The following is a 27,524-nucleotide window of genomic DNA, read 5'->3' as shown; positions in this document are numbered from 1 at the left end:
GTGCAAACCACCAGACTGGCTCAGACAGAAACCCATCATCTATTTACACTTCAGACCTTGTTTTAGCGAAAGGTTTGTTGTTTCTGCATGGATTGGTCCAGCAGGTCATCATATTACTCGTAGTATAACTAAACTGTGTAACACGGTCACTGACAGTCTCTGAATATCCAGAACTTGGCATCCGTGTGATCTGAGCCACAAACCCACCATTCATCAGCAGCACATGTCTGGGGAAGGTTTTATTTAAAGTACAGCTCAGCTAAAAAGTGAAGGTCTCTTATGAATTACATTAGTTTTCTAAATGTGATCCGTCAGTAGTCTCGTGAGTTATTCCCAGTATTCGCTGACACGTTTTTTTTTTTATTTTCAGATGACTCTAAACTTCGTCAAAAGATGATCAGTCCTGGGGCCACGATGTCAGCAACAGGTCGTTTAATTTTGAGGAAGCCTATCAGATTTCTTACTTATATTTACCTTGTAAAAACATGTTTTAGTGCAAGATGATATTTCTCCCTAAGGGGTCTTAGTATTTTAAATTTATGCAGCGGAAAATTCTGTTCAAAAAGTTGCACATACAATTTGAAAGTGTGGACAGAGCAAGGATAGGCTTTTTTTGGCATTTAGTAGAAAAACTGAAAGTAAATAGTAAACTATGCTCTCCAGAAGTAAATAAAAAATATTACTGCTTACAACTAAGCCATATGAAGATTTACCGTTTTCCACCCTTTATATCCTAACAACCAAAAATTGTTTCGGCTTCATTGTTGGACTCTGTATAAGAGTTTCTTCTGCATTTTAGAGGCAGGAAAAGCGATCTATTGATCAAGAAAATCTGCTAGTTGCCGCTTTCCCCATGATATCTTGCAAGATTTCAACACATCTGTAGTCCAAAGAAGGTCTGAGGCAGCTGACCAGATTCACTATCACATTTTATACTGAACATGAAGATTCACTGATTACACAATGGTTTCGGTTGTATGTGCTCGTAACAACTTGTCAGACAATCCCCTGCGGCATCTGAATAATCTTGTGAGGGTATAGGGGTACTTGGGGTTTGATATGTAAAGAATATAACCAGACAATAAACTTATGTTGAACCACTGGATGTCTGTACACATTTCCCAGTTTAATACAACTGATAAGTGGGAGCATATTTTAAAAATGGATGTAGATATTTCATGATCTGTCATAAAATTTCTCTCAAACGGTATTAATGTGATTCAGGGTTACTGAGTACTACCAATCTGATGCACAAAGACAGGGGTGGAGTGGAATGAGTAGGTTGTTCCATTATCTAAAACTGATTCATGTGAATACACGTGTGAATTCATGTGTCAGCTTGAGTAAAGAGCGCATAATAGTCTCTCTTAAAACTAAAATGGGCAGCAAAATGTCAGACAATAAAAGAGTAAAGGAAATAAAGTTTTTGTTAGCGTTTCCAAATCTGATACCCATCCAAAATTGTACCAGAGTTGCAGAACATACAAAAAGGAATCAGATGAAGTCAATGGATTAATGAATCAAGTATACCTGACACAGTGAAGCAGTGGATGGTGGGGAAAAGCCCTCAAAACTTTAGCATCTTAGTATTAATCAGTAAACTTCCCAAAGGATCCCAGAGTTTATGATTTCTCTCATCATACATGCAAGAATGGCCGAATTCTGTGTGCTGATGTCTGTAAGGTAACTGAATGGTGATTTCGTCAGATGAACACCTGAGCCCGTTTGTTTTTTGTTGAGCACATACATGATGATTAAACTGCCTTATCTGGGTCTGTTAGTCCTGCTTTTAGAGCTTTGATGTAATAAAATTTTGGTCAGAGTAACAGGTTTTCATGCAGTTTAAATCTGGTTTTGATCAGGTTTGGTCAGGTTGTTTTTTGTGTGACCATTTCATTACAGGACTGACTCTGCATCCAACAAGGCATCGCTGCCAGCTTTTAAAATGCTGGATGTGTTCCTGATATACTGACGGACTGGTACATCAAGAGATTTCCAACATTTGTTGTTCAACAGCTGAGCGACTCAAGTGTCAGCGGTTTTGTGGGTGTCGGTTGAGTGTGGATACAGAACCAAAAGCTCAAAGGAAAACACTCTCAGACGTTTTTGCTTTTTTTCTTTTTGACAGAGGAATAGAGTTGCCTTTGTCATCTGTGCACACATGCAGATGTGCAAGGCCGCCCCTGCACACCACGCACGCACACCAGCCTACGCTCTTCTCCCATTACTCGTCTGCCGTCTTTCCACAGCTCATGTTCGCCAGATGTAATAGGAAACAGACAAGAGAGAGTGCCAAAAACGGACCCCAATTGTGAGCATCTGAGGATAATGATAAAGCAAAAGAATGATAACGAGAGATGTAGACGTGAGGGGAGGGGAGAGTTGTGAGCGTTTCTGATCATTCATACATGCAAGGTAAAGGGGTGGGGGAGAGGTTAAGGGCACTGCAAGTAGGGGAGGGAGAAGGAGGAGGGAAGGGGGAGTGTAAACCTAATTTAGCAGAACTAAAAAATCCTGGTGATGTGTGTTGGCCAAGAAACTGGCCTGCACAGGTAACGTCACTTTCACTCTTCACTCACCATTTACCTTCTGCTCTATCACCTTGCTTTTCCTCCTCTTTTTCTAAGCCTCTAACTGCTGCCAACAAGCAGCCTTTGATTCAATGAAGGTCAAATAACACAAGGCTTTGTAAATTTAAGGCCCTTTTCAATATTTGATTGACCAAAATATCAATAAACTGATTAACTTACAAAGAAAAAAAAGCCTATTTAAGGTTACACATGATTTAATATACATTTGCCTTCTTGTAATATACTTTAATTTCATGATAGTCGAAAGATATGTTAAATTTCATCCATTCTGACAACTGACTATATCTCCAAAACATTTTTCCCAAATCAGGTGTGTCCATAACCAATCTATCTCATAAATTCCACTCAGCCTTTCACAGGGCACGGGGTCAAAGCAGAACACAGAAAAAGCCCAGGAGCCTCCTGGAGATATCTGGAGAATGCTGAACATGGCCGACAAATGAAGACACAGCTGCGCTCGTCAGAGAGCTCCCAGTCTCTCAGGAACGGGAAGTTACGGGGCCACTCACACACGACTATGTTTGCTTAGTCTCTGACACGAAGAGACAACCAACACACAAGATGGGAAGAGGGAGAGGGAAGGGGAAAAAAGGCCTCAGATGGGGGAAACAAGAGTCAGCAGGAGAAGGACTGATGGTGAAGATCAAAGTTAGTGCAAATACAGATTCTTCAAAGAAAGAGGAATACGGAGAATTCATTGGAAAGATGTCTATGGAAAAGGCTGGACTGCTCCCCTAATAAGTGGCTGATCCCCGTCACTGGTTGCTTTTTATCATTTATCATCTGTGGGCATAAGGGTGGTTGAGCTTCTTCCGAAAATATCTTCATAGGTTCATTTGTCTTTTTAAAGTATGATTAATAGAGGATAAAATAGTCATATTCTAAAAAACTACAAGGTTGTGTTTTGGGTAGTTTGCCCAATTCTAGCCTTGGTATCTAAAACCAATTATTTGGCCAATGTATTCTTTGGCAAAGCTGCCCATAATCTTTAAAGAAGCTTCATTTTATTTTTCACCATAAACTATGACATAAAAAAGGCGAATATACCTTTAAAAAGTTGTCAGGCTTCATCATATTAGATATCATTTTACTAAAATGGTGTAACTTGTTTAGAGACAAAGTTTTGACTGAAAATATTCACCTCTTTTCCTACATTTTAATGCATTTTGTTTTGTTGTGCAGTCACAATCTAATTTTTGTTCCTGTCTAAGAAAAGCTAAGGAAAAAAAACAACTTTACATTGTCTTCAATCTTTTTAAAACCAACAGCTCCTACTTCTGGAGCAACATGCAGAAACATTGACAACTATATTACCTCCCAAGTATTACAACTTTACTTTGCTGATTTTAAGGAAACCCTTACATTTTTTTGGTTTCTAAAGTGTGATAAAACATTCAAAGTGCCCATTATCCAATTTTTAACTCGTCACTGCTGTCACCACTGCCAAATAGGGTTCCTTTTGGTGTTGTAAAGGAGATTAATGGAAACTGTAGCTTCTTGGAAGGTAAAACCTGAAAGGATGAGTACACAGTGAAGTGCACATCATTTGTACTGGCCCACACACACATTCTAAACATCAACCAAAAGGTGTCAGTCATTCCTCTAAGTTGGTGGCCCACTGAAGACAATCTGAAAACAAACTTATCAACCCACCCCACTCACGCAGGCACACACACAGTTAAAACAGCTGGCCAAGCTAAACTTGTATCAATGGAGGCAACAAGTTAATTTGAAGACAGGGGTTCTCTTTGAAGTTGTGTCACTTGGTCAGTGAGCCGACACTTTTGTGAGCTAACAAGATTTACGAGCTCTCCTGCTCACCTTTGCTCCCCCACAGCTGCTTCAACATTATCTGATGATGATAGCCGAGCCTGAGAGCTGATAAAGGCTCACATAAATGCCAATACCACCACCTTTTAAAACCCAAACTCAAAAATAAGTATTAATTTCATGATAGAAGCAGTCATTGCCTGGTCGCAGTAAGATTTCAGTCTTAAACTTTTTGTTTTTTGTTGTTTTTTTGTTAAGATGTGGTTCAAAAACAAAATGCGAATTTCATTAGTGATTGGGTTAAAACCTTGATGATGTGGATACATCTATGCTGGAACCACGTCTCGGTGGGTAAAGAAAAACTAGTTTCAGGACACGTTCAAATTAAAAGGTGAAGTGGTGACCCCTGCTGGTCACCCCAGCTTACTGCGGTTATTATTTGCAGAGAATTAAGTGTGATAGGAGGCAAGGCTGGTGGGCTTACGTTAATAAAGTATGTTAAGAGAGGTGAAGCATTTATTTTAATAAAGTGTATACCTCATAATTACAAAGGTGACAATATGGCTTTTCTTCTTGTTCTTCCGATTCATTTGTGAGATTTATAAAGGATATGGCAGGTTCAAGATACTGTGCTTTTGGCTGACTGCTCTGACGGACTTTGAGTTGAATTGATTATTGCAGTTACCAACACTTCTTTGTGACTAAACAAATACTTTTACAGTTGGAAGTGTTGGTTAGACACATTCATGCAGAAATGTAACTTATCTCAGTTAGGAAAGCACAGGGGGAATTAATGGAGGGTCTAACTCCTTTTGGTGTCTTCATAAGTAATGTTACTGAACCGGCATGCACAAAAGCAGGACCTCCCTCAGTGAACTGCAGCCACTGTTAACACACCTGTGCTTTCCCTACTGCGACAAGTCAAAAGGTCAGCCTTGAAATACGTCTGTGTTCAACAGTATTATGTTTCATTTTCTTTCTGCATGACATTAGGCATTACATTGATTCAGAGAAAATATAGAAATAGAAAAATAGCAAAGCTTGATAAAAGTTTTGCCGTTGATAAAGAGTACAACCAAAGATCTGTTGTTTTGTGTTGTGTTAATCTGGTGTGTTTGTCTCTGAAGGTCTCCCAGTGTGTCTCCGCCTGTGTTCCATAGTGTCAGGGAGGGAGAAAAAACCTTTAAAAGAATTACAGAAATTATAACACAGAGGCTTCTCATGATTTTCTGATATTTGCATAATCATCAACAACAAAGTTTTAAAATTTGCTCGAATCATTGCAGCCACTAAGCTGCACTTAAAGCATTATATGTGTTAAAGCTCAGGCAACCACAATGAAACTAGAGCACCTCTCACCTACGGCAGCCTGCCACTATTTCACAACTCTAATGCTCCTCCTTGGCTCTACCATAGTCCAATAAGTGCTGTGAACACAAAGTTTGTTTCCTTTTAAACACTAAAAAGTCATTCTCATCATCTGTATCACCTTAAAACAATAAGCCCTCACTCAGTTTCCATTACATTGTATTTATTTTCAGAATTCTTCAATGCTTATACTGAGATCATGGGAATATTGTGTGAGAAATATTCCTGGGATATTGTAAGACTTTAAATGATTTCCAATAAAAACTCTGGAAATCTGTGAAAACTGAGAAACAGATCAAGGTCCAAGTTCTTTTTTTGTGATTTTTTGGCCTTTATTACACAGTGGAGAGAAACAAAAAAAAATGATCAGAGAGAGGAGAAGATGTGCAGCAGAGGGCCAGGGGCTGGGACTCAAACCTGGACCAGATGACCCAAGGACTTTCAACCTCCACACGCTGGATGTCCGCCCAAACAACCGAAGCACCCAGCACAATACAGGTAAAGACATCATTTTAGGTTTGTGGAAGCTCAGAAATACTAGAAATAAAAATAAATTAACTCTAACAACAGAGATGGTAGAAGCCCAAACAGACGGTCAGTCGCAATTTCAATACCTATATTTGAGGAAATATACCTGGACTAACTGAAAAAACAACCACACTAGTCAAACTGTTGCTGAAAAATACTTATAAACCAGAAGAGTCAAAAGAAATGTTGATTTTGATATTTAGCTCTGAGTGAGAAAAAAAACAACAGACATGCAGTTCTAAGCCAAAGTTTTAAACCATCTCTCATTTCTTTATATCTATTACCAGAGAAATGGGAGATAGAAGCAATATAGAATGCAAAAACAGAGTTTGTAAGTCGATATTTAGTATGGCATCTTTATTCTTCAACAGTCTGAACCCTCTTAGACAAGCTGTCTTGTCATTTCTTTAAGTAGTCTTCAAGTATAGTTCTTCAGGCTTCTTTAAAGACATTCCAAAGCTCTTCTTTGGATGTTGGCTGTCTTTTGTTCCGTTCTCTGTTAAGATGAACCCAAGACCTGCTGCCACTGATTTTCAGTCCAGTTCTTGTGTCTTTTGGCATACCTCAGCCTTTTCTCAATGGTTTCCTGACAGCCAACCATCCAAGGCAATTATTTCAGACGAGGCTTCAGTAAACAGTACAGGGATCAAATGAAGGGACAAATGCATCTCTCGGGCTCTGTATCTCAGATCTTTACTGGATTTTTTGGAGTGAGTGAGTAACTTATGGATACTGTTCATCTGCTGTAGATAGTTTTTTTTAGACCTGTCACTTCTTTTGTCCTCCACTTAAAAAGAGTGAAAAAGCTGTGAAAGTCCAAAGAAAAACTTTGAAAGACCTTCAGAAAGCCTGGAGATCTATTGCTAAAGACCACTTTAAATGATTACAACAAAGTCTGACTCCTTCGGAAGCAAATTATAAAGAAATGAAGGGTGGCTCGAGACTTTTGCACAGAACTGTACATGTTTCTTGTTAGAAGAAAAACTTTTATACAGTCCGAATACAGAGCTCCCTCCAGATGGAGCCAGCAGTGAAAGACCAAAGAGCGTTTTGTACCAGAGTCCTCAAAGCTCCGGCCAACAGACACGACATACCTGTCAGACAAATGTAACATTTGCAAAAATCCCACATCCAGTGAAAATTAGAACTCCGTTTTAGAAAACATGAATAACTTCATACAAAAAAAAAACGTAAACAAACAAAGCCCAAGCAAAACTAGGGTCCCAAAATTGCCATGTCTGTAACCGTCAAATTACAAGGTAACTTTATAGTTTATACAGCTATAAAAACATAACTGCGCACTGTTGGTTCATGAATACTGTGGTTTTCAAAATTAGGTCCCTAAGAAAAGCTAAATACCTTTCTGTTAATTCATTCCTGTTTCCCGGGCCTTTGATTCAGCCACTGTGGTGAGATAAACGTTTGGAAATCGCGGGGTTAGTAACAGAGACACTCTCTGAGAGCGCACAAGCGTGTCGGTCTAGAATGAATATGGTTTTGATTTGGAGAACATGCCAACGCTCCAGCCAATGCTAATCACGGGGGAAAGCTTGTGAAAACCATGATGGATTTCACAGACATGGTTTTTGAGCTTGAGGTTTCGTCACAAATCCATTTAAGCTTTTATGTAATTTGGTTAAATATACAGAATCCTTTTAATCTTTTTATGTGTCCATTTTGGACCCTCTAAAATTGTTGGAAAGTATGACATAAAAGGGGAAATTCCCGCTGAAATAATTTTTTTAAAGAAAATGCAGAGCATGTGTGTGTGTATGAGAAAGAGAGAGTCCAGTGTTTTGTATAAGGAGCTCTGCTGGCACCGGTGTGAGTGAGTGGCTCAGCTTCCAATGCTGACCACTGTCCAATCCAATTTCCACAGTGTTAATGAGAGACAAAATGATTTGCTGTGAACCCAATTGTCCGCAGACAACATGCTATGTAACTTCCACAGCCATGCCTAATGAGAAACACAACAGAGAGACTTTTGTGATGAATACATATATTCATACACAAGAACAATGTCTGGATTACCAAACAATAAGTAATCCCACACAGATCTTACAAAGACAGACGCTCTACAACATCTGAATATCCTCCAGACGTCTCAATTACGTAATATATAAAAATGAGTCACGACTTATACAAAGCCACAAAAAAATTAAGATCGTCGAGTCAGTTGCTGCAACAGTGTAGATACATGTGAGAGGGGGAGAGACAGAAACAAAAATAAACTCTATTATTAATTAATTAATTATTATAATTTAAAGGAAATAAATCGTTGACGCAAATGCCAAGATATGAAAGCATACAGTATGAGAAAAGCCAAGGCCATTATAATTATCTAGAAAGAATAACTGTCCCCTATTAATTACCTCTACCTTACCCAAAATATAGTTTAAACACCATTGTGCCACCTTAAAACTAATGTGAAGAAATACAGCAATATATGAAATTTAGGAACCATCTTGCATCCTTTTTCACATGAAAAGCATCAGCATGAAAAGCCTGACTGCACACAAGTAAGCTACAGGATCAACATCTTTATTTAAGGCTGTCGATATTAGGACAAAGTAATATGCAATACCATTGTTGACCGTATCTACATGCTTGTGTTAGATAAACAAATACTTCAGAATATGATGTTAAAGTATATTGATGAGGGCTTCATTCCACTTCTGCACCTTTTTATGCTGCTTAGTTGTGCAACATGAACAAAAGCAGAACTTCCTCTAAGTGGAATGCAGCCCTCATTAGTGATTGTCCTGCTCTTTCAAATAATACTGTCTATCCGTTAAAAAAGCCTTAAATATGTTGCAATTCGAACAGTCTTTTGTGAAGCTGATAATGTGCTGATCTTGCGATTACAGCAGATTTTCCTAAAATGCACCTCAAGGAGAGAGAAGTGTGGAGATGAGGTTTTCTGCAGGAGCTATAAGTGAGGATGCGCCCGTGGGTCCTCTTTTCGACAAATGTGCTGGTCTAAAGGCGCGTGACACCTTAATCCAACATTGAAAATCAAACACTGATACAAACACCTTTGGGGCTCATCCACCAGAAAACTGAAACAAAACCATGGTAAAATGTGCCACACATTAGATCTAATTGGTATAGGTTTGAGTTCAAGTCTCCAAAGCAACAATGTCTAATTGTGTTAAATGTCTGTCACTCTCCCCCTCTACCCACTAATCACTCCCCATACCTGCAACAGAAAGCAAAGGTAAACAGATAGGCAGAGTGGGAGTGGTCGTAACACCTCATATAGTATCTCCCCCTTTCTGGTTCATCTCCTCTGCTTGGATCTCTGGTGGGAGTGAGTATATATATATATATACTAACCCTTCACATATATGTGAAGAGGAAAACGGAGAGGAATTGCATGATGTGCAAAGTGCTGAATAGGATAAGTTTGTTGATCACTTGTTCGCTGCTGTCTCTTATTTCTCCTCTACATCAGCTCATTTTCAGAAAGCACAACATTTCCTGCTAAGGTGTTAGTGTGCCAGACAACCAAATGCAGATTTATGAAACACCACTTCAAATAACTATGGAGGCTTACACAGATATGCGTTTTGTAAGTGATTAACGGTGGCACTGCAACAGTAGAATAAATGATAAATTAAATTTATTGAGGTGGAGTTATAGCAAATCATTTAAAACATGCACATTTGAGTTCAAATGAAAGCTTTTAGTTTCTCTTATACCATTAGAAAATGTAGATTAATCTGACAGCATAGCCAGCTGCTTAGCTATAATAGTTGTAATAAAAAACAGACAATCAGCCTCCCAAAGAAAACTTTCTTTCAAATTAAATTATTTCTATAATGCCAAACATAGAACGCAGGAATTTTTTTAAAGTATAAAGAGGGGAACTAATATGTAATATTACCATCTGACTGTCACAGGTAAATACAACAAGTCAACCGAAAGCGTGAAATACAGTATGCGAAAACCAAACCAGAAAAAACATGGAAACAAGAATTGTGAGACAAACAAAGTTGCAGTCTGTAACAGCTGTCAAATATAATATGTAAGGCAAACGAAAACACGGAGAAAAGTAAACATAGACACACTGTTACCGTATTTCCAGGAAAGCAACCGCTTCAGGAGTAAATCAACAGAGCAGGAAACATCACGCAAGTGCGGTCTTTTTCCACTATCCCTTTCATAATCAGTGCGATTGGACGCTTGACGGATAAATCTGTTAATGTATTATTGTAACGTACAAATAAATGTTTCTAACCTAACGCAATCTGCACAGGTGTACCCCGCAGTGGTGTAGGGAAGTCGAAAAGACCGCCATATAAAGGTGAGACGGTGCGTTCAATGTCATCTTTACAGGTATGGATTTTATTTGTTGTACTCTACTTAACCTGCGACAACAGGCGATTATTGTAGTTAATGTGTTTTAAAGCAAAATATTCACAATGAAAAGCTGTTCAAAAGTTTGTTTTCAGGGGCATTTTTATCATTTCAGCCATAAAAAAGCTAAAATGAAAGAGAAGGCGATGTGGCAAGAGAGCAAAATGTGAAGCATATTTAGCATATGCAATAGAGATTTAAAAATGACTAAATAATAAGGAAACTATTATATAGTAAATCAAGAAAGTTGGAAGTGAATTAAGTGAATGACATAAATATTTTTTTCTCCTTTCATTTTTGCTGAAAAGAATATAAAACGCCAAGCTCAAGAAAGCAATAGGCCCAGTACAGTGGCTACTGGGTGTAACATAATTTGTTTTTGTTTCAATGTGTGGGGCCTAAATGTTGATCCAGGAAAATAAAGCTGCAGCTCCTTTGTGTGCTGCTCAACTTTATTTTGTGGTAGCCACGAGACTGGGGTCATACCATCTGTAAGAGGAAAGAGTCCGTAATGATGCTGGACTGAATGGAGGACGGAATAGTTTTTCACCTCTGTTTTTCACCTCCGTCATAGTTCCTCGAGCTGCTTCTCAATCAGTCATTTACTTAAACTACAGGACCTAGTCATCCAAGGCAACAACAAATATTTGCCAGTTTGAAATTGATATGTTGGCTATGGTTGGAGGTAGGAGAGTAGCAGGCTGCAGCCAGCTGTGCAAACACAATCTAGATTGTTCATGATCCCAGCTGTGAGCTGCTAGTTGTCCAAAATGACCAAGAACCCACCGCAGCTCAGGAAGTACAACTCACTGATTAACTACTGCAGCACAGTCCGTTAATATATACAGTACAAAGAAGTAGGTGGGTGGTCTTAAAGAGAGATAAATGAGCAGTTTTGGAAATTTCTTCTCTCTTATCAATTTTTATCACTTTGTTTATGCAACTACAGCTAAAACACGTGAAAGCAACATCTGCACTACAATAACATTATTTTCTCTTTGACCGTGTCTGTATATGTAATGAAGAAGAGGAGAACAGATGAAGAAACCGATAGGGTAGGAGTGTCAGTGTGCATACAAAAAGCACTTTGCAAATCCACAGCCGGAACATTGTAGGAGCAAAGCAAAAGTCTGTGTTTTCCTTCCCCTTTCTTTTTTTTTTACTTGGTTCTAATTTTGCCCCAGGGTTACCTCAGGATGTTCCATGGACAGACTTGTGAGGTTTTAGGGTTGCTATGGGTGCACTAAGGCGTTTGCATCATCAACAAAAATATTTCTCCAAAGAAACATGTGAACCGTCTTCTCTGCACCGGCAATCCCTGCCCTGGGTGGAGATGTGTGCAAAATGCCCCCCGATACCACCTTTTGTAAGTGCATTTCACTGTTTATCAGCAGAGTGAATGGTAGTGGTAGGCTGTCACCAAATGAGGAGGAAATTTTTAATATAGCTGAATAATTCTTTCTTCAGACAAAGAAACAAAAACAGACCATTACTTCTGAGATTGGTAATATATAACCTGAAATATAGTTTATTTTTCTCTTCCACATAATTATTACAGTGAAAGTGTGTGGAAAGGAGCCTGCAGCAATGTTAATCTCATGAAAACGTTATTTTTTTAAAGGAATATCAGTGTGTCTTTGAACACGGATTATATGAAATAGAGTCAGCACACATAAATTAACACTCCATTATATTTAGATAGGGTCATGGATGTTGATGGCTATTAACCAGTATCCCAATGTCAAGCAGCTCTTTCTGTTGGAAAAGGATAATATGCAAATAGTAAGCTGTCTTAAAGCCACCAAGCTAAAATACCAAATCGAGATTTTTTTTGGAAAGAGGCCTTTGAAAGCATTACAATGACTTGTATTACACTTAGCTTGGAATGGACTGTTTCTTTGAAGTGCCTTGAGTTGACATTTGCTGTGATTTGATGCTCTATAGATAAAACTGAATTGAATGGAATTAAAAATTTCAGTAAAAATGAAATAGTGCAAATACATAAATGGCCACATGAAGGCAGAATGGAGCCTTGAGTGCTTTGATTCTGCTGGAGAGTGTTCTTGGAGATTATTTTTAAAAGATTGAGCCAAGGTAGCTGCTGGTTTAAACAAAAAAAGAAAGATCAGTCCTCAAATCCAATATGTTTGTTTCAGGGCAGATGTATTGGGCTTGTTAAAAGTGACAGTTTGTCTCCCTGTAGTTCTTGTTAATTATAACAGTGAGCAGGACTGCAGTTAGACTTAGTTCATTCAAGTCCAACTGTAAGATTTTGAAATCCTATTTAAAATGTCTATTTAATCTGGACGTATACAAAATTAATTTAACACTCTTTGGATGCTCCTAAGTGCCTTGGCTGCTTGCAGTTCAAAGCAAATGTAATTTAGAAAACAAATCCATGCATGGACTTCAAATGACAAGCAGTCGCAGTGTATTTGACTGCCTTTTGACTTTTGGAGACAAAGTACAAGTACATAAAAGGTAGAGGACCGAGGGAGACATTTTATTGACTGTTGAGTCAAGCTACAGCTAAGAGTTGGACCCTTTGTATACATGGGTGGTTGTGGTAGTGAATCGAATTATTGACTGAGGTACGTCCGAAGCCACAACACTGTGGACTGCACGAGTAAACATTCAAAGCATTCTGCTGCCTCTAACTTTCTCTGTCAGAGATCATCGTACTGCGCTGATCTTCTATTTAAGTTAGGTTTGGTGTGATTTAGTCAGATGTCACTGCAGTTATAGGAGCAAAAGTCTGGAAACGCTTTAAGCAACCATCTACACGGGGTTACGAGGAGATTTTCAATCCCAACTTCTGATGCATTTAGCAATCTAGGAAACAAGGAAACAAATGCATGTTAATCATAGCAGCTTTATTGGGAATGGAACTTTGACAGGACTGATTCAATCCCCGTCTGCAATCTCTGGGTATGTTATTGCATGTATTTTATTACAACTGCTTTGGTCTGATCATGTAAACATGGTTCCTGTGCTCGGTGCTACTGGCACACAGAGCTTCAGTGTATACTATAGACTTTGAATTAAAACCACACATCCATGGTATGATCAAAAGGAGATATTTTAATGATTCTATTTCAAAATCAATGGACGCCGTTTCTATCCTCCTGGCGTGTGAGCGGCTGCTCAGCCACACAGATAATATTTTAACTCCCAACTGTCAAAATATTCAGGAATTATGGACAACACAACTATCTTTTTCTTTTTTTTTTTTTAAAGAAGTTGGCTTTAATTTGATGTTTGCTGAACTCAAATATGAGTGACAGGCATGACATTATACAAACAGGATGAGCTGATCAGCAGTTTGGTTAATCTGCATCTCACATTTCAACTAAACGGTGACACCCTCATCACAGGCGTGTGCGATCTCATCATTATTTCCTCCACAGGTGCAGCTCAATGATCTTCCTCCTAACGAATTCCAACACCAAAGAACTTTCTCACTCGTCCAAAAGGAAACTTTTTCCCTTCCTGCCAAAGCTGTTAACACAGATAACCTGATGACAATCAAAGGAGGGCAGGTCTCGAAAAGAAATACAAATTCTTTATTTACTGTTGCACTAAATCATTCAAAACACTTCAAATAAATGATCAGCAATATAAAACACTTGGAAAAGAATAAAGATCCTGGAAAAGGAGTTAAATCACAACTACAAAACATCCATTCGTGCATTTTCCGTACCCGCTTAATCCTTACAAAACAATCACAGAAATTAAGACATCATATTAAAGTACTTAAAGAAAATTTACAAGGTACAAAACTTTGGAGTTTGGCTCTGACGATTTCTGAGCTTCTGTTTTTCTGTCTTTGTCGGTCCGATGGATCAGAGCCACAGTTTTTAGCTGCGTCATAGAAATCGAGAACTCAGCTCATATTCAAGTTCTTTGTCAAACCTTTTTCAAACGTCAGTAAACTACATGAGGAAATAAAATCCACAAAAGCTCAACTCTTTCCTGGTGATCATATCTAGAATTCACCTTGAGTAAGAATGATATGACCAGCAAAGCTGCTTGAAGACAGTGGAAAAGACTCACATTCACAGAAACAGCAACGCGAAACAGCCAAAAAATTTACTTGAAGACTAATAATAAATACAAGCTCACATTCATGGTCGACTACCCATAAGGAAAGTGCAAATCCACAGTGGTTAAATCATGACATTCTAAACCGTCGTGCGGGAGGTTGGTGCCTGATATGCCTGTAAAACAACCGTAGATCCTGTACTCAAACCAAACTTCCAGAACTGACTGCAGGACTGCAGTTTAGGTATGTAGACGAAGTGCAATTTCCAGTCTGACTGCTTGACGAGTCCAAAAAACTAACTCCCTTTGAGACCTGGAGCCTCCCGTTTGAAACCTCTCAGATGAGATCCTTTTTTTTTTTTTTTTTTTTTAAAAAGCGCAGCCTTTGGTTCGAATGGTTTAAGATGCATTAAAAACGCGTCACACCTGCAGCTGTCACTTTTACAGCAAGTTCAGAGTGTAAAACGCAGACATGTTAATCGGTGGAGCTTTGCGTGTCAATCAAGTGGATGCGCTTGTGTTTGTTGAGTTTTGTCCAGGTGGAGAACTGTTCCTCGCAACTATTGCATTTGTACGGTTTCTCGCCGGTATGCGTCCTCATGTGGCCTTTAAGGTCTGTTCTGTGGCCGAACTTTTTGTCGCACACGCTGCACTTATACGGTTTCTCGCCTGTGTGTGTTCTGAGGTGCCTTTTCAAAGTCGTGCTGATGGCAAACTTCCTATTGCAAAATGTGCACTTGAAGGGCTTTTCCCCTGTGTGCACCCGCACGTGATTTTTGAACGCGGAGGAATCCGCGAACTCTTTGCTGCAATATTTGCAGTTGTAAGGCTTCTCACCTGTGTGGATCCTCATGTGCTTCTTCATATTGACTAAAGCGCTGAAGGTCTTGCCACAGATGCTGCATTTGTACGGCTTTTCCCCCGTGTGGACCCGAGCATGCAGGTCCAGGTTGTAACGCCGGTTGAATCCGTTTCCGCAGACGTCGCACTTGAATGGCTTCACCTCAGAATGAACTATCATATGTTTATTCAATTCCCAACTCTCCCTGAACATTTTCCCACAGGTGTCGCATTTAAAAGTCTTCTCAACCGTGTGCGATTTCATGTGAAACTTGTAGTTTTTGAAGTTGGTCATCACTTTACCACATCTGTCACACTTGAATGGATTCTCCTCTTCCTCGGCATCATCATCGGATGTGTTCCCGTCACTCTGACGCGGTGTAAAGTTTGCACTTTCATTTGATGCGTTCTCTTCATTGTGTTTCCCTTGTTTGTCATCAGTACTTCTGGTCGGTGTGCTCTTATCCTTCAATTTCTTCTTGAGTGTTGGATCAGAACTCTCATTTGATGCTGCATCCCCATCGTTTGGTCTTTTAAGCGATGTTGCCTCCTTGCTTCTTGAAGGTGCATTTTCATAGTTAGCTTTTTTACTTGTTAACTCATTGCATCTACTAGAGGTTGGGCTACGATCACTAGATGTACTTTCTGATTTCGGACTTGAGGTTGTGCTTTTCCCATCTCTGGTTCTCCTGTTTGGTGTTGCTTTGGTGCGCTCAGCTGTTTTCTCACCAACGCTCTTACTCTTAGTTGACTCAGTTTTTCTAGAAGAAGTTGCTCTCCATTCACCGCGTTTCTTATTTTGTACCGAACTTGAAGTATCCATCGTTTCCCCCTCTTGGGCTTTTGTAGTTGTTGTCTGATCTGCACTGTCATTAGATGTTGCCTTCTCGCTTTGTATTTGTTCAGAGCTTCCAGCTGGTGCATCATCGTGACATGAGGAGCTTGTGGGTGTATCGCTATCTGATCTCGTGCTCTTGTCATGGTCTTTCTTGTGTGGCCTTGTTTCAGCACTTGTACTTGATGCTTTTCCATCTTTGGACTTCCTCTTTGCCGTTGGATCAGAACTTGTACTTGACGTCATCGTCCCATCTTTATGCTTCCTGATGGATGTAATGTCAGTCCTTTTAGCTGACTTTGCTTTCTCTTTGTTACTTTTCTGGTTTGTTGCCGATGTTTTGCTCTTATCTTTGCTTCCCCTCTGTGGTGTTGACTCAACACTTTCAGCTGAGACTGGTCCTTCATTGTGACTTTTCTCATTGGTTGTTAGCTCCTTACACGTGTCTGATGTGCTAGTATTGCTTTTTTCTTTTGGTCTTTCATTTTTGCCCCCCTCATTTGAAGATGATTCTACACTTCCAGCTGAGGCTGGTCTCCCATCTGGGCTTTTATCATTTGGTGTTGGCGTAAAACCTGAAGTTGACATTGTTCTCCCATCTTGACTTTTCTCAGATGGAATTAGCTCAACACTTTCAGGTGAGGCTTGTCTCCCATCTTGAATCACCTCAGCTGCTGTTGGCTCCCCATCACATTTCACATTTGGCGTGGGGTCAGTGGATCTGGTTGCCGTTGTGGTCATGCTACCACTGGTATGCTTGCTGTTTGGAGCTGGTTCAGTACTTGCAGTTGATGCTGTGATCTCGGTGTTACACTTCTCATTATGTGTTAGTTCTGCACTACAGCTTGAAGTCTCACCATTACGGTCTTCATTTGGCACCGACTGAGTGCTTACATCTGCTGGAGTCTCCCTTTGACATTCCTCCAGCTGCGTTAACTCTGACCTGCTGGTTGACGCAGCACTTTCTTCATTTTGGAGTGCCTCAATATCCCTAGCTGGTGTTACGCTTCCATCATCAAAAGTTGGGTAATCCTGGTTTTCAGCTTCACAGAAGTCTTGAGAGAGGAGCAGGTGGTCATTGTTTCCTGGTGACACTGCAGAAGGTGGCCTGTCAGGCCCCGATTCTACATCTTTGCTTGAAGTTTTGGATGGAGGATTGTCATTCGCTGACTGGTTGGGGTCCAAAGGCTGAGGTCGATCACTGGAGATAGTTCGATCAGAAGTCGGAGTCTGCCTAAAAATGCTGACCTCCTGACTGATGCAGATTTCCTCATGTTCATCTTTAACCCTTAGAGCATGTGGTGGCAACAATATGGAGTCTGTCCCGTGGTTACTGTGTTGCTTCTGGCTCAGGACAGCCTGATCCTCCTTACTGAGAGATGTTTGATCTTCAGGGGAAGACAAAGACAAGTGATGATGAAAACCTGGAAATGTGAAACCCAATACAGTACAAATTAAAACCTCTGTAGCTCCTCATATGCAAAGACTGATAATGCTATTAGGCTATTTTTTTTAAAAGGTGTGTAATGTTTTAGGTAAAGTAAAGAAACACATTTGGGGTGTTTCTGAGCTATAGTAATGACAGACTTATTGACATAGACTTAATTATTTTCTCTTTAATTATAATCCCGGAAATTCTGCCAGCACTTGTAACTGACTACAAAATTTTGCATCGCAGAGCAAAAGTCAGCAACTGTGAGGTATGCCAGTCCTTACTGCGCTCAGTAAAATTAGTCTAATAATCCTTCCAACATCCTAAAATGTTGCAGTAAGAAGAAGTAAGATGTGTTCATTCCCAGTACTTGCATGTTGAGATTTTCACCTTCGAGAGGGCTTATGAAAATACAGAAAAAAGGTTTAAGATGAAAATTAGATGTGTCAAAAGTAAAAAGTGCACACTGTCGAGTTTCACCACATAATGCCAAACAACTTTAAGAGCTTCTTATAAACTCCATCACTAAGGAGATTAAACTTCTGGCCCATGCTTGGGGACTTGTCTGAAAAAAAACCCAAAAGGAATCAGTGTAACTCTGGCTGCTTCATGAACTTACATCGTGTTAGTCCCATGGATCTCCAGAAGCTATTCAAATGGAACACCCTTAAAAATCTACTTCCTCTTTAAGAGAAACAACCACAACCACACGCTGAATACTGTGGTGACACTACCTGTTAGGACAGAATAGTGGAGCACTTCTGAATGTTATTCAAAATCACAAAAAAATATTTATCTAAACAGTGCTTAGAGCTGAAAGGGTTAAAAAGGACTTTATGACCTGTAAACTACTGCCTCACAGGGACACATGCGCCAACTTCCGCATGTGAAATAACATCAATTATTTTGAACTACTGTCCGGGACTTTTGCTTTCATGGCCCATAAGCGTTGCCATGTGTTTGCTTTAGCTTTTTAGCGAGGTCCTATGTCACAATCTTACTCTGCGTGACCTCGTTATTCTTTTGAAACTACAAGTTGATGCGTCAAACCTGTCCACCACGCCATGCCATAAGGTTAGCCGAAAGAACGCAGCTAAAACCGATCGTGAATGGGACAACTCATTCGACAAAATGCAGACCGACCCCCATTAGTTAAGAACTTGGTGTTTTGGCTAACCTGTCCTTTGTAACTTTATCTCAGGCGAAAACACCGTGTCCAACAGTCTTCGTTGACGAACGATCTCGATTTCGTAGTCTTCCACTCTCTTCTCGAAGGCTCCCAGTATTTCTTGAGCAGCCGCAGTTAGTCGATCACAGACGAACTTGCGCATACTTTGAACTGGATACATTGTTAAATCTGAGACGCAAATAGAACTTCATGAAATAATAAAAATAATAACTCTTTGCGCTCGCTCTCGTCTGTTTACTTCCGCGTGGGTTGAACTGTCACTTCCACCCACTACAGTCACGTGCGCGCTGATAGAGTTCTCATGTTCGGCCGTCTGGGCACAGTTTAGAGACACTACAGTCCTGCTTAGTGTCTATCAGTTCGAATAATGTATGTCAGGATGCTCAAAGAAAAAAAAAAGAAAAAATATATCAGACAGTATGATTACTTGAAAACATGAAGCACACCTCCTGATTTAACAGCTCATAGAACCACTTCCAGCATGGATAACTTATGAGTCTGTCATGTCATTTTGGTGGGATTTTGACCCACTCTTCTTCACAACATTGCTGCAGGTCTTCCAGGTCTTCAAGTATATGCTATACTCGGCTCTCTTAAGGTCAACCACGGCATTTCAGTCAGGCAGAGGTCAGTTCTTTGACCAGCCCATCATGACACCCTGGTGCTTTTTCCCAAAAATGAAATTCAAAATTATGTATGAAGTGCAACCCTCTGAAGAATTGTTGAGGCTATCCCTTTGTAATATTGAAAAAAATACCATATGTTCATTCTGTGAGAATGGTGTGGTATAAGATATATGCTCTGGTCTAAAGTCCACACCTGGTTAAAGGATTTTTTCTCTTTTTTGAGACTGTTAGAAGACACAGTCTGTCTGCTATTTGGAGTTCTCTCGACAGACATTGAATGTCATCTTATGCTTGGCCAAGTTTTTCATTCATAAAAACTGAATGTTGAACTATTCTCAAATATGCTCAAAGATCATCTCCCTGAGTTAATTTCATCACCTTTAAACTGGAATAGATCATTGAGAAATAAGAAATGTAAAATGTATTTTACGGAAGCTGAACGAGGATGTGCTCGAAATATTATTTTTTAACATCATCATCTGAATATCATGAGTGAATTATCGTTTTTGAGACAGCAAAACTTGTTTTGCACAGATAACGGGTTGATTCTGTCATCATCTTGAGAGAACAAGTCTTGTTTACTGGAGACAATGGGTTAATATATGTTGTTGGTTATGCCCAGTACAGTTTGTTTTCAGTGGGATCGCCTGAGGAGCAGCTGCTGACAGAGCGGAATTGATTAAACTCTTATTTACAAGCACAGATGCTCGGTATGTGGCGTGTGCTCAAGAGCAGATGCTCTTAACTAAACTCAGTGTGGCACACAGAATTACAGATCTCGAGAAAATAAAAGGCCAATTTCTAGAGAAAACAAGATCAACTAACTTGTCATCACACAAAAACTGCTTTTGAATAATGGATTAATCGACTCTTGATGAAGATACAGCATCAAAATAGCTGATTGCAGGAAAGGTCACTCTCGGCTTCTAAAGGGTGGAGTTCTCCTTGTTTCATTTCGTTTTTATGATTTTCTATTTTTATATTTATTGACACATTATTCGTGATTATTCTTAGTTACTATGATTACACCTCATTTCATTGACAAATTATTTTGTACTTGTTCATTGGGAAGATTCTGCTGCCACATTTGTTTGTGTAAATTTATCAGTAAAGATTAAAGTGGTAAAGTGAATAAGGGTCTTCCTTGGGTCCACCTTCAGTATACATACAACATTCCGCATTTTCAACAGGGTTATTAAGCATGAGGTATGTGAAGGACACTCTATGGTTGGGTGTCATCTTTGCTTTAAATCCAGATTGACAAAATCTGTATCCCTCTCCAATTTTTATAAAGAATTACCGGCGTTATTAAGTATAATCTACAGTATATATTAAATAAAACAGTTTTGTCTGTAATTCAAAGCTCTAGTCATTGAATAAACACACATGAAAACTATGATCGATTCACTCTTTCATTTTATTCACGCACCAGTCGAGATATTCTCTCCCAACACTTGGGCAGTTAACATATAGCCAATAAATTGATTCACTTCTGAGTATTCTGAATCTCTAAACCGCGACAATAAATGATAACACACTGAACAGATAACTGCCAACAAAAATGTTTCTCCGATGCAACATCAGAGTTTACGATCCCTTCATAAATGGTGTAGTGTAAAAAAAAAGAAATAGTCCAAATACAAACCTCATTCAGATGACAATCTTCTTCTATTTTTGTTAAGAATCACATTTTCCCTACATTTACATTATGCAATTGTTACACAGTAAATACATAATCAACAGATATATAAGTATATACCCATATGGAGAATGAACTTAGAGCAATTCTATATACACAGCCTTCATACTATGCCATCTCCATATTAGAAAACATCATTCATTCTGATGCATTGATGTACAGTATATGATAAAACTATCTAAATTCAGCTTGAGAACTTTCCTAAACAGAGGTTTTAGCTTGATTATTTCGCCTTAGTCTTATCTAGTCAATCAAAAATAACATTTCTAAGCTTGAGCTTTACTTACATGTGTGCACACCACATCAGTACAGTGAAAGTGTCCCATGTCTTCAGAAAATTCTTTGCAGTTGCAAGGCTACATGATTGATTTATGATGAATCACAATTACAAGTAATTTCACACGAACACAGGAAGCCCAGACAAGATCCAGGTTTGGACATTGCTCGGAACACGTTACAGTTGAGCATTTTCCCAGCTGGAAATACTCCGGGGTCCTGTGTTGGTAGAGCTGGAGTTAGTTTGTACATGAGATGGCACATTTGGGGGGGGCACCTTGTAGTCCAGGCTTTTCTTCCAGGATTTTTTTAACATCTTGACAACAAATTAGCAGAAACTTTGGCTTGTGTCGTTTTTCCCCCCTTTCTCTGTGCGCTCTCCTAAACGAAGAATTTAGCGGCAGATGATCAATCTTTTGCGTATCCCTTTCATATTTGCCGCCCTCAGCCCACACCTTTAGTTAACTCGCAGCAGTTCCTCAGTCTGTGCACTCCTACAGGAGCAGCGAATGACCAATACTTTCACCCCACAGTCACAAATTAAACTATTGGACCAATCTTTATGAATGTAAAATGAGCACAGCAGAAATCGAAGTGATTTGTTTGCTGCATAATGACTGATGGTGGGCGACTCATCTATCGGAAAGACTTTTTTTTTGTCACATCACCGCGACGTGTTTAGAAGCATCCAAGGCAGGAATAAATACGTATGCAGAAACAAGTGGAACCATGAAATACTTCTCTATTCCCACAGACAATCAGAAATTACGGAGACTTTCTAATATAAAACTGATAAGAGTAATTTGCAGTCAATATCTGTGTTATATATATGTGTGTTTTAAGACCAGTTACATTCAGGTAATGTGCGTGTCCAAAATCAGATATACATTCCTTTACAAATGAAATGCGGAAAAGCAGCTTTTGCTACAGGCGATGAGATTTTTTCTATATTTACAGGTTAGCAAACGGTTCACTGCACGTTGGATAAATGCAGGGGTTCTCACCAGTAGGGCTCTCATGCAGAGTTTCGAGGAGCAGCTAAGTCTGAAATCTCCCCCACATGTCACGAGAATAGCCCTTCTCTTCTGTGTGCTTTTTCATGTGAACCAACAAGCTTGACTGACTCCTGAGACATTTGCCACATGTCTTGCAAGCGTATGGTCTCTCGCTTGTGTGGATTATTCTATGGCCGTTCAGTATTGATTTCTGAGTGAATCTTTTACCACAGATTTCACAAGAATACGGCCTCTCGCCCGTGTGGATTCTTCTATGGACGTTCAGTATCGAGGTCTGATTGAATCTTTTGCCGCAGATGTCACATGGATACGGCCTCTCGCCGGTGTGGATTCTTTGATGAACTTGCAATATCGATTTCTGATTGAATCTTTTGCCACAGATGTGACACCAGTATGGCCTCACTCCTGTGTGGATTCTCAGGTGTCTAATCAATCTGGACTTAAACTGAAATACTTTCCCACAGGTGTCACATTTATACTCACACTTTTTAGCCACGTAAGAATTAAAGGGAGTCTTTAATGGGATGGGGTAATATGAATGACCGCTTTTGTGACGTCTCTTTTCTGCTTGCTTGCCTCCTTTACAGTCCGATAAGTTGGGTGTGGTCCCCTCCCCCGACGCGCTCTGGAATTCAACAGGATCTGCGTAGAAAGGTTGAGCACAACTGTGATCACCTTTGTTGTACAGAAAAGTCGGCATTAATGTATCAGTCTCCTGTTTCAGCACACACTGCTCTTTGTCCTCACTGGTGAAGAGGTCCTCCTGTTCCTCTTTAATTTCTGGAGACTCAGAGTCCTTTTGACCCAAACTGCAATTCCTCTCCTGGTTACAGAACTGCTGTTCAGTGAGAACATCTTCCTCCTTACAGATGTATTGCTCTGGAAGGAGAAGCAACAGAAAAATACGTAACTATGATGGTAAACAGTTGTAAATTACCCACCGTTCAGTCTCTAGATTTCTACACCACTCTCAAATTAATCTCACTCTCTCAAGCTTTCTTAATCACTCGATTGTTCAGACTGCTTTCTGGAAGCTTCCACATTGGACAAATAACTCGTCAGTAAAAATCTAAGAAGAGAATTGAGATTCAGAGACAGATTCAGGTCTTGACATTAATGGTTTATACACAGACTGCGTTTACAGCTCACAGATCAATGTGATGTTCTTGTGCTGTGAGACTGAAAATGTCAAACCCGCAGTGTGAGCAACAGGCTGAATATCTGCTACTCCAACCATCTAAGTTTGACTAAGTTTGTGGGGGAAAAAAAGCCGAAAAACTACATGTGAACAAAATAAATAAATCAGCACGACTTGACCACAACTTTAAAAATTAGTTGGATGTTTAAAGATCAACTCAACTGGCATAATCGCAATCTTTAAACCATCTTTTTTTTTTTAAACCAACAGCCATCTAAACTTTTCACTTAAGTTTAACTCAGGTTAAGATTCTTCCTGCCCTGACATCTGAAACAATGTTGAGACTGTGCAGTTGTAGCTATCTTTTTGTCATTTGTCCCATTTGTCATTTGTCCCTTGTCAAAGAACAGCTGTGTGTAAATATCTGACAAAAAGTGGCGGATGAAGGAGAGTGGCTGAAAAAGCTTAATGTCATGGCCTGAGATTGGTCCATCAGTACAATCCTTTTAAAATTTAATTTAGAGGCTTCAAGAAAAGACAAACAAACAGAGGAGCAATACAAACACATTTTCTCGTGGACCGACGAGCTCGAATAACTGCTGGCACGTTTGTCACGTGTCAGGCAAGAATGTGGTGCTCACCTGGGTGCCACATGACATGAGACTCCAGTTTTGATTTCTGATTGAATCTTTTCCCGCAGAAATCGCAGGAGTACGGCCTCTCGATCGAGTGGGTTCTTTTATGAACATTCAGTATTGATTTTTGATTGAATCTTTTCCCACAGACGTCGCAAGAATACGGCCTCTCGCCGGTGTGGATTCTTTGATGGACCTTCAAGATTGATTTTTGATTGAATCTTTTACCACAGATGGTGCAACAATAAGGCTTCACTCCCGTGTGGATTATCTGGTGTCTCATCAGTTTAGACTTAAACGGGAATGCTTTCCCGCAGGTGTCACATCTAAACTCACACATTTTACCTGTGCGAGTACAAAAGGGGGTCCTCAGCGTGATAGGATCGTGTTCATCGATGCTTTTCTGACGCCTTTTCTGTAGCTTTGTTTCTTCATTTCCAGTTGGTCCCGAGTCTCCACGGTTGCCTCCTTGGCTCTCGGCTAAAAGAGAGCACTTGGACAGGACCTGATGGTCAGAGCTGGGCTCTGGTACCTCAGAACTTTTCATTGATATGATGTCTATGGACTCCTCTCCTGGGAAACTCAGAGCCTCGACAGGATTCAAGCAGAGAATTTGATCTCCACAGCGATCCCCCTCGGCACAAGTAAGAGTCAGTAAAAAGCTGTCAGTCTCTTGTTTCAGTACAAGCTGCTCTTTGTCCTGACTGGTGGACACTTCCCCGTGTTCGTCTTCGATCTGTCCATACTCCGAGTCCTTTTGGTCCAAACTAGAGTTCCTCTCCTGAATAGAGAGCTGCTGTTCGGATTGGACTTCCTTCACCTTAAAGAAGTTTTGTTGTGGGAGTTCTGTAAAGGAAAGTGAGACAAAAAAGTAGCTTACATAAGTAGGATGTCAGAGAAAAGTAGTTGTTAGAAAAAGTAGCTTTTATACCTCACAGGCAAATTTGCCTTCCGCTCCACATTTCACTTAAAGCGTTGCTTTTAATCTGATTTAACACAAATTAATATTGAGAGCGAAGTAAAGACAAGTAACTGTCAGCGTATTTTTGAGTTAGAAAAAGTGACAAGCAGTGAGACTGTGGTGTACACATAGTTTTTTTTATAATCACATTGTGCATGTACACCACACCCCCTGCACGACAGCCAGCACCGCGTTTTGTGTTTTCAGATTCATTCTGCTACATTATATATTCATTCTACTTCTGTATATATACATTTTTACTTCTATATTCTATTAGATTTTTCATTCTTTTTTTTGTACAGTTTCATCTTTTACTTTATATTTTAACTAAATGTTACTTAAGTGCATTTTTTTGTTTGTTTCTATTACATTCAATATTTGAGATAGTCCAAAAACTTCATTACTGGTAATGATGTCCCACTGATTCCTGTGTACGGCACTAAAAGTTGAAAACACTGTTTAGAACATATCACTGCAGACATACACCGTATCTATGTGGGCAGACCGCTCCAGTTTATTGTCCAGTACCACCCCCAGGTATCTGTAGGAAATTTAGGGTGGTAAGTAATTGTTTTTTTTTTCTTCTTCTTTTGTTTTGTTAGGTTATCTCCCCAGGGTTTCCCACTCAGAACCGAAATTAAACTCCTTCTAGAGCCTGTGAATAAATGTACATATTGTTACATCTGGGCCCTTTTCATGTTGTGTCCTGGCCACCACTAGACAGGGCAGCACATTGTCTGACATCAGACAGTAGCTGCCAGGTAAGAAATCATGCTTTCAATTACAGCTCCGCAGTCCTGACGTGAATCTTATTTACTGCGTACTGGGAGAAGAAGACCTGACCCCACAGCCCACTAAAGAGGATCCATAGCTAACATCCTGGTATCAAACACTCCAGTACACTCTCAGGTGTTCTTTGTGCACCTCCTGCCTGGTCAGAGCTCTTTTAGCTATATGACGAGGGCTTTAAAGGGTCTTAATATCAGGCAGGTGATCAGTGTCATGACGGATCAGATTAAATATAAGATAAATTCAAACCTGTTATAGCAAAAAAAAAAAAAAAAAAAGAAAGACAGGTCAACGTAAACATAAACGTGTTTCAAAAACCACAGGAGTAAAAGTAAAGAGGTACATATTTAAATAATTCTTTCACATATGTCTGAAATTATTTTGTGTAACAATACGTAGAGAGCAGCGACGTTGTTGTTTCTGTTCACTGGTTACGACATAGTTTGACTCGCGATGGGTTTATTTACTTTTTTATATTGCGCCCATTTTTCTCGCAGTACGCAAGAAAAAAAAAAGAAACACATCCATCCAAAAATATTAGGTTTTGAACGGTTGAGACCCAGCATAAGTTACGACTTTATGTTTTTAAAGGCGAGCGAGCTTTTCCAAACCTGTCCTGTGTAATTTCACTCGAGGCTCCCAGATGATGGTCAGCAGTCTGCGCTGACGGTTGATCTCATTCTCGTAATCGACGATAGTCTTTTCAAAGACCTTGACTATCTCGTCAGCCGCAGCAGTTAGTCGCTCGTTGACAAACTCTCTTAAACACTTAACGGAAGACATTGTTGGGTCTATAGAACTGAAATAGCCATCCATGACTCAACGGTGGCGACGCCGTTATTCTTTTTTATTATTGTTTGTTTACAGCCGCATTGTGTCACACTCAAGAGATCCGACATTAAAAGTAAGTTCTCATATAGTTCCGCTTTCAATTGCTGATGATGAACAAATTAATCTTTTGTGCTTTTCCCGGTGACATCCTGTTATTTTCTCTGCCACAACATTGGACACAATTTGGTAAAAGCTAAAATACACACAGAGAACACAGAGAACTTTACACAGATCACTTCCAAAAAGTCTTGTTTTCCTGTTGTTTGTAAATGTAGAATTAGCACCAGCAAAAACTAAAAAAGAAAAGAAAAAAAATACTACATTAATGACTGGTTTGTGTGATCAAAAGTTTCTGTGTGTAAATTTTTCTAAAGTTTAAAGTGCACGCACAAAAACTATCAAATCAAATTGAGCGCTTTCTAAGTATTCATAAAGTTGTATATAAGTCAAAACCTGATTAATGTCTAGCCAACATTGCAATTTCTTCTTTGCTGTTTAACCTCACCAGGTTCAAATTTGCTCTGTTTGAGGTTCTTGTGGTCTGAGAGAGTAAGTGGGAGGTGACTGATAATAGAAATTTGGTTTTATTTGACGACTATA

The 27,524-nt window shown here is 39.5% G+C and overlaps 2 protein-coding genes across 2 annotated transcripts in view; one reads left to right on the top strand and one right to left on the bottom strand.

The window, feature by feature from the left end:
- The window catches only part of atosb (atos homolog b), a 176,025-nt gene that overhangs the window by 114,280 nt on the left and 34,221 nt on the right, over positions 1-27,524 (top strand). The window lies entirely within an intron of this gene.
- On the bottom strand, positions 13,691-26,968 carry LOC140309015 (uncharacterized). Its single transcript, XM_072386854.1, has 5 exons — positions 26,705-26,968; positions 24,350-25,189; positions 22,594-23,449; positions 18,942-19,138; positions 13,691-17,720 (listed from the first exon to the last, which is right to left on the bottom strand). Exons 1-5 carry the CDS (start codon positions 26,907-26,909, stop codon positions 15,133-15,135), a joined length of 4,686 nt encoding a protein of 1,561 aa, XP_072242955.1. The 5' UTR covers positions 26,910-26,968; the 3' UTR covers positions 13,691-15,132.

This window comes from Leuresthes tenuis, unplaced genomic scaffold, assembly GCF_036924035.1.
Source record: "Leuresthes tenuis unplaced genomic scaffold, fLeuTen1.0.hap1 SCAF_6, whole genome shotgun sequence".
Taxonomy (NCBI): domain Eukaryota; kingdom Metazoa; phylum Chordata; class Actinopteri; order Atheriniformes; family Atherinopsidae; genus Leuresthes; species Leuresthes tenuis.
The sequence above is the reverse complement of the archived record's forward strand: the minus strand, read 5'-3'. Positions and strand labels throughout refer to the sequence as shown.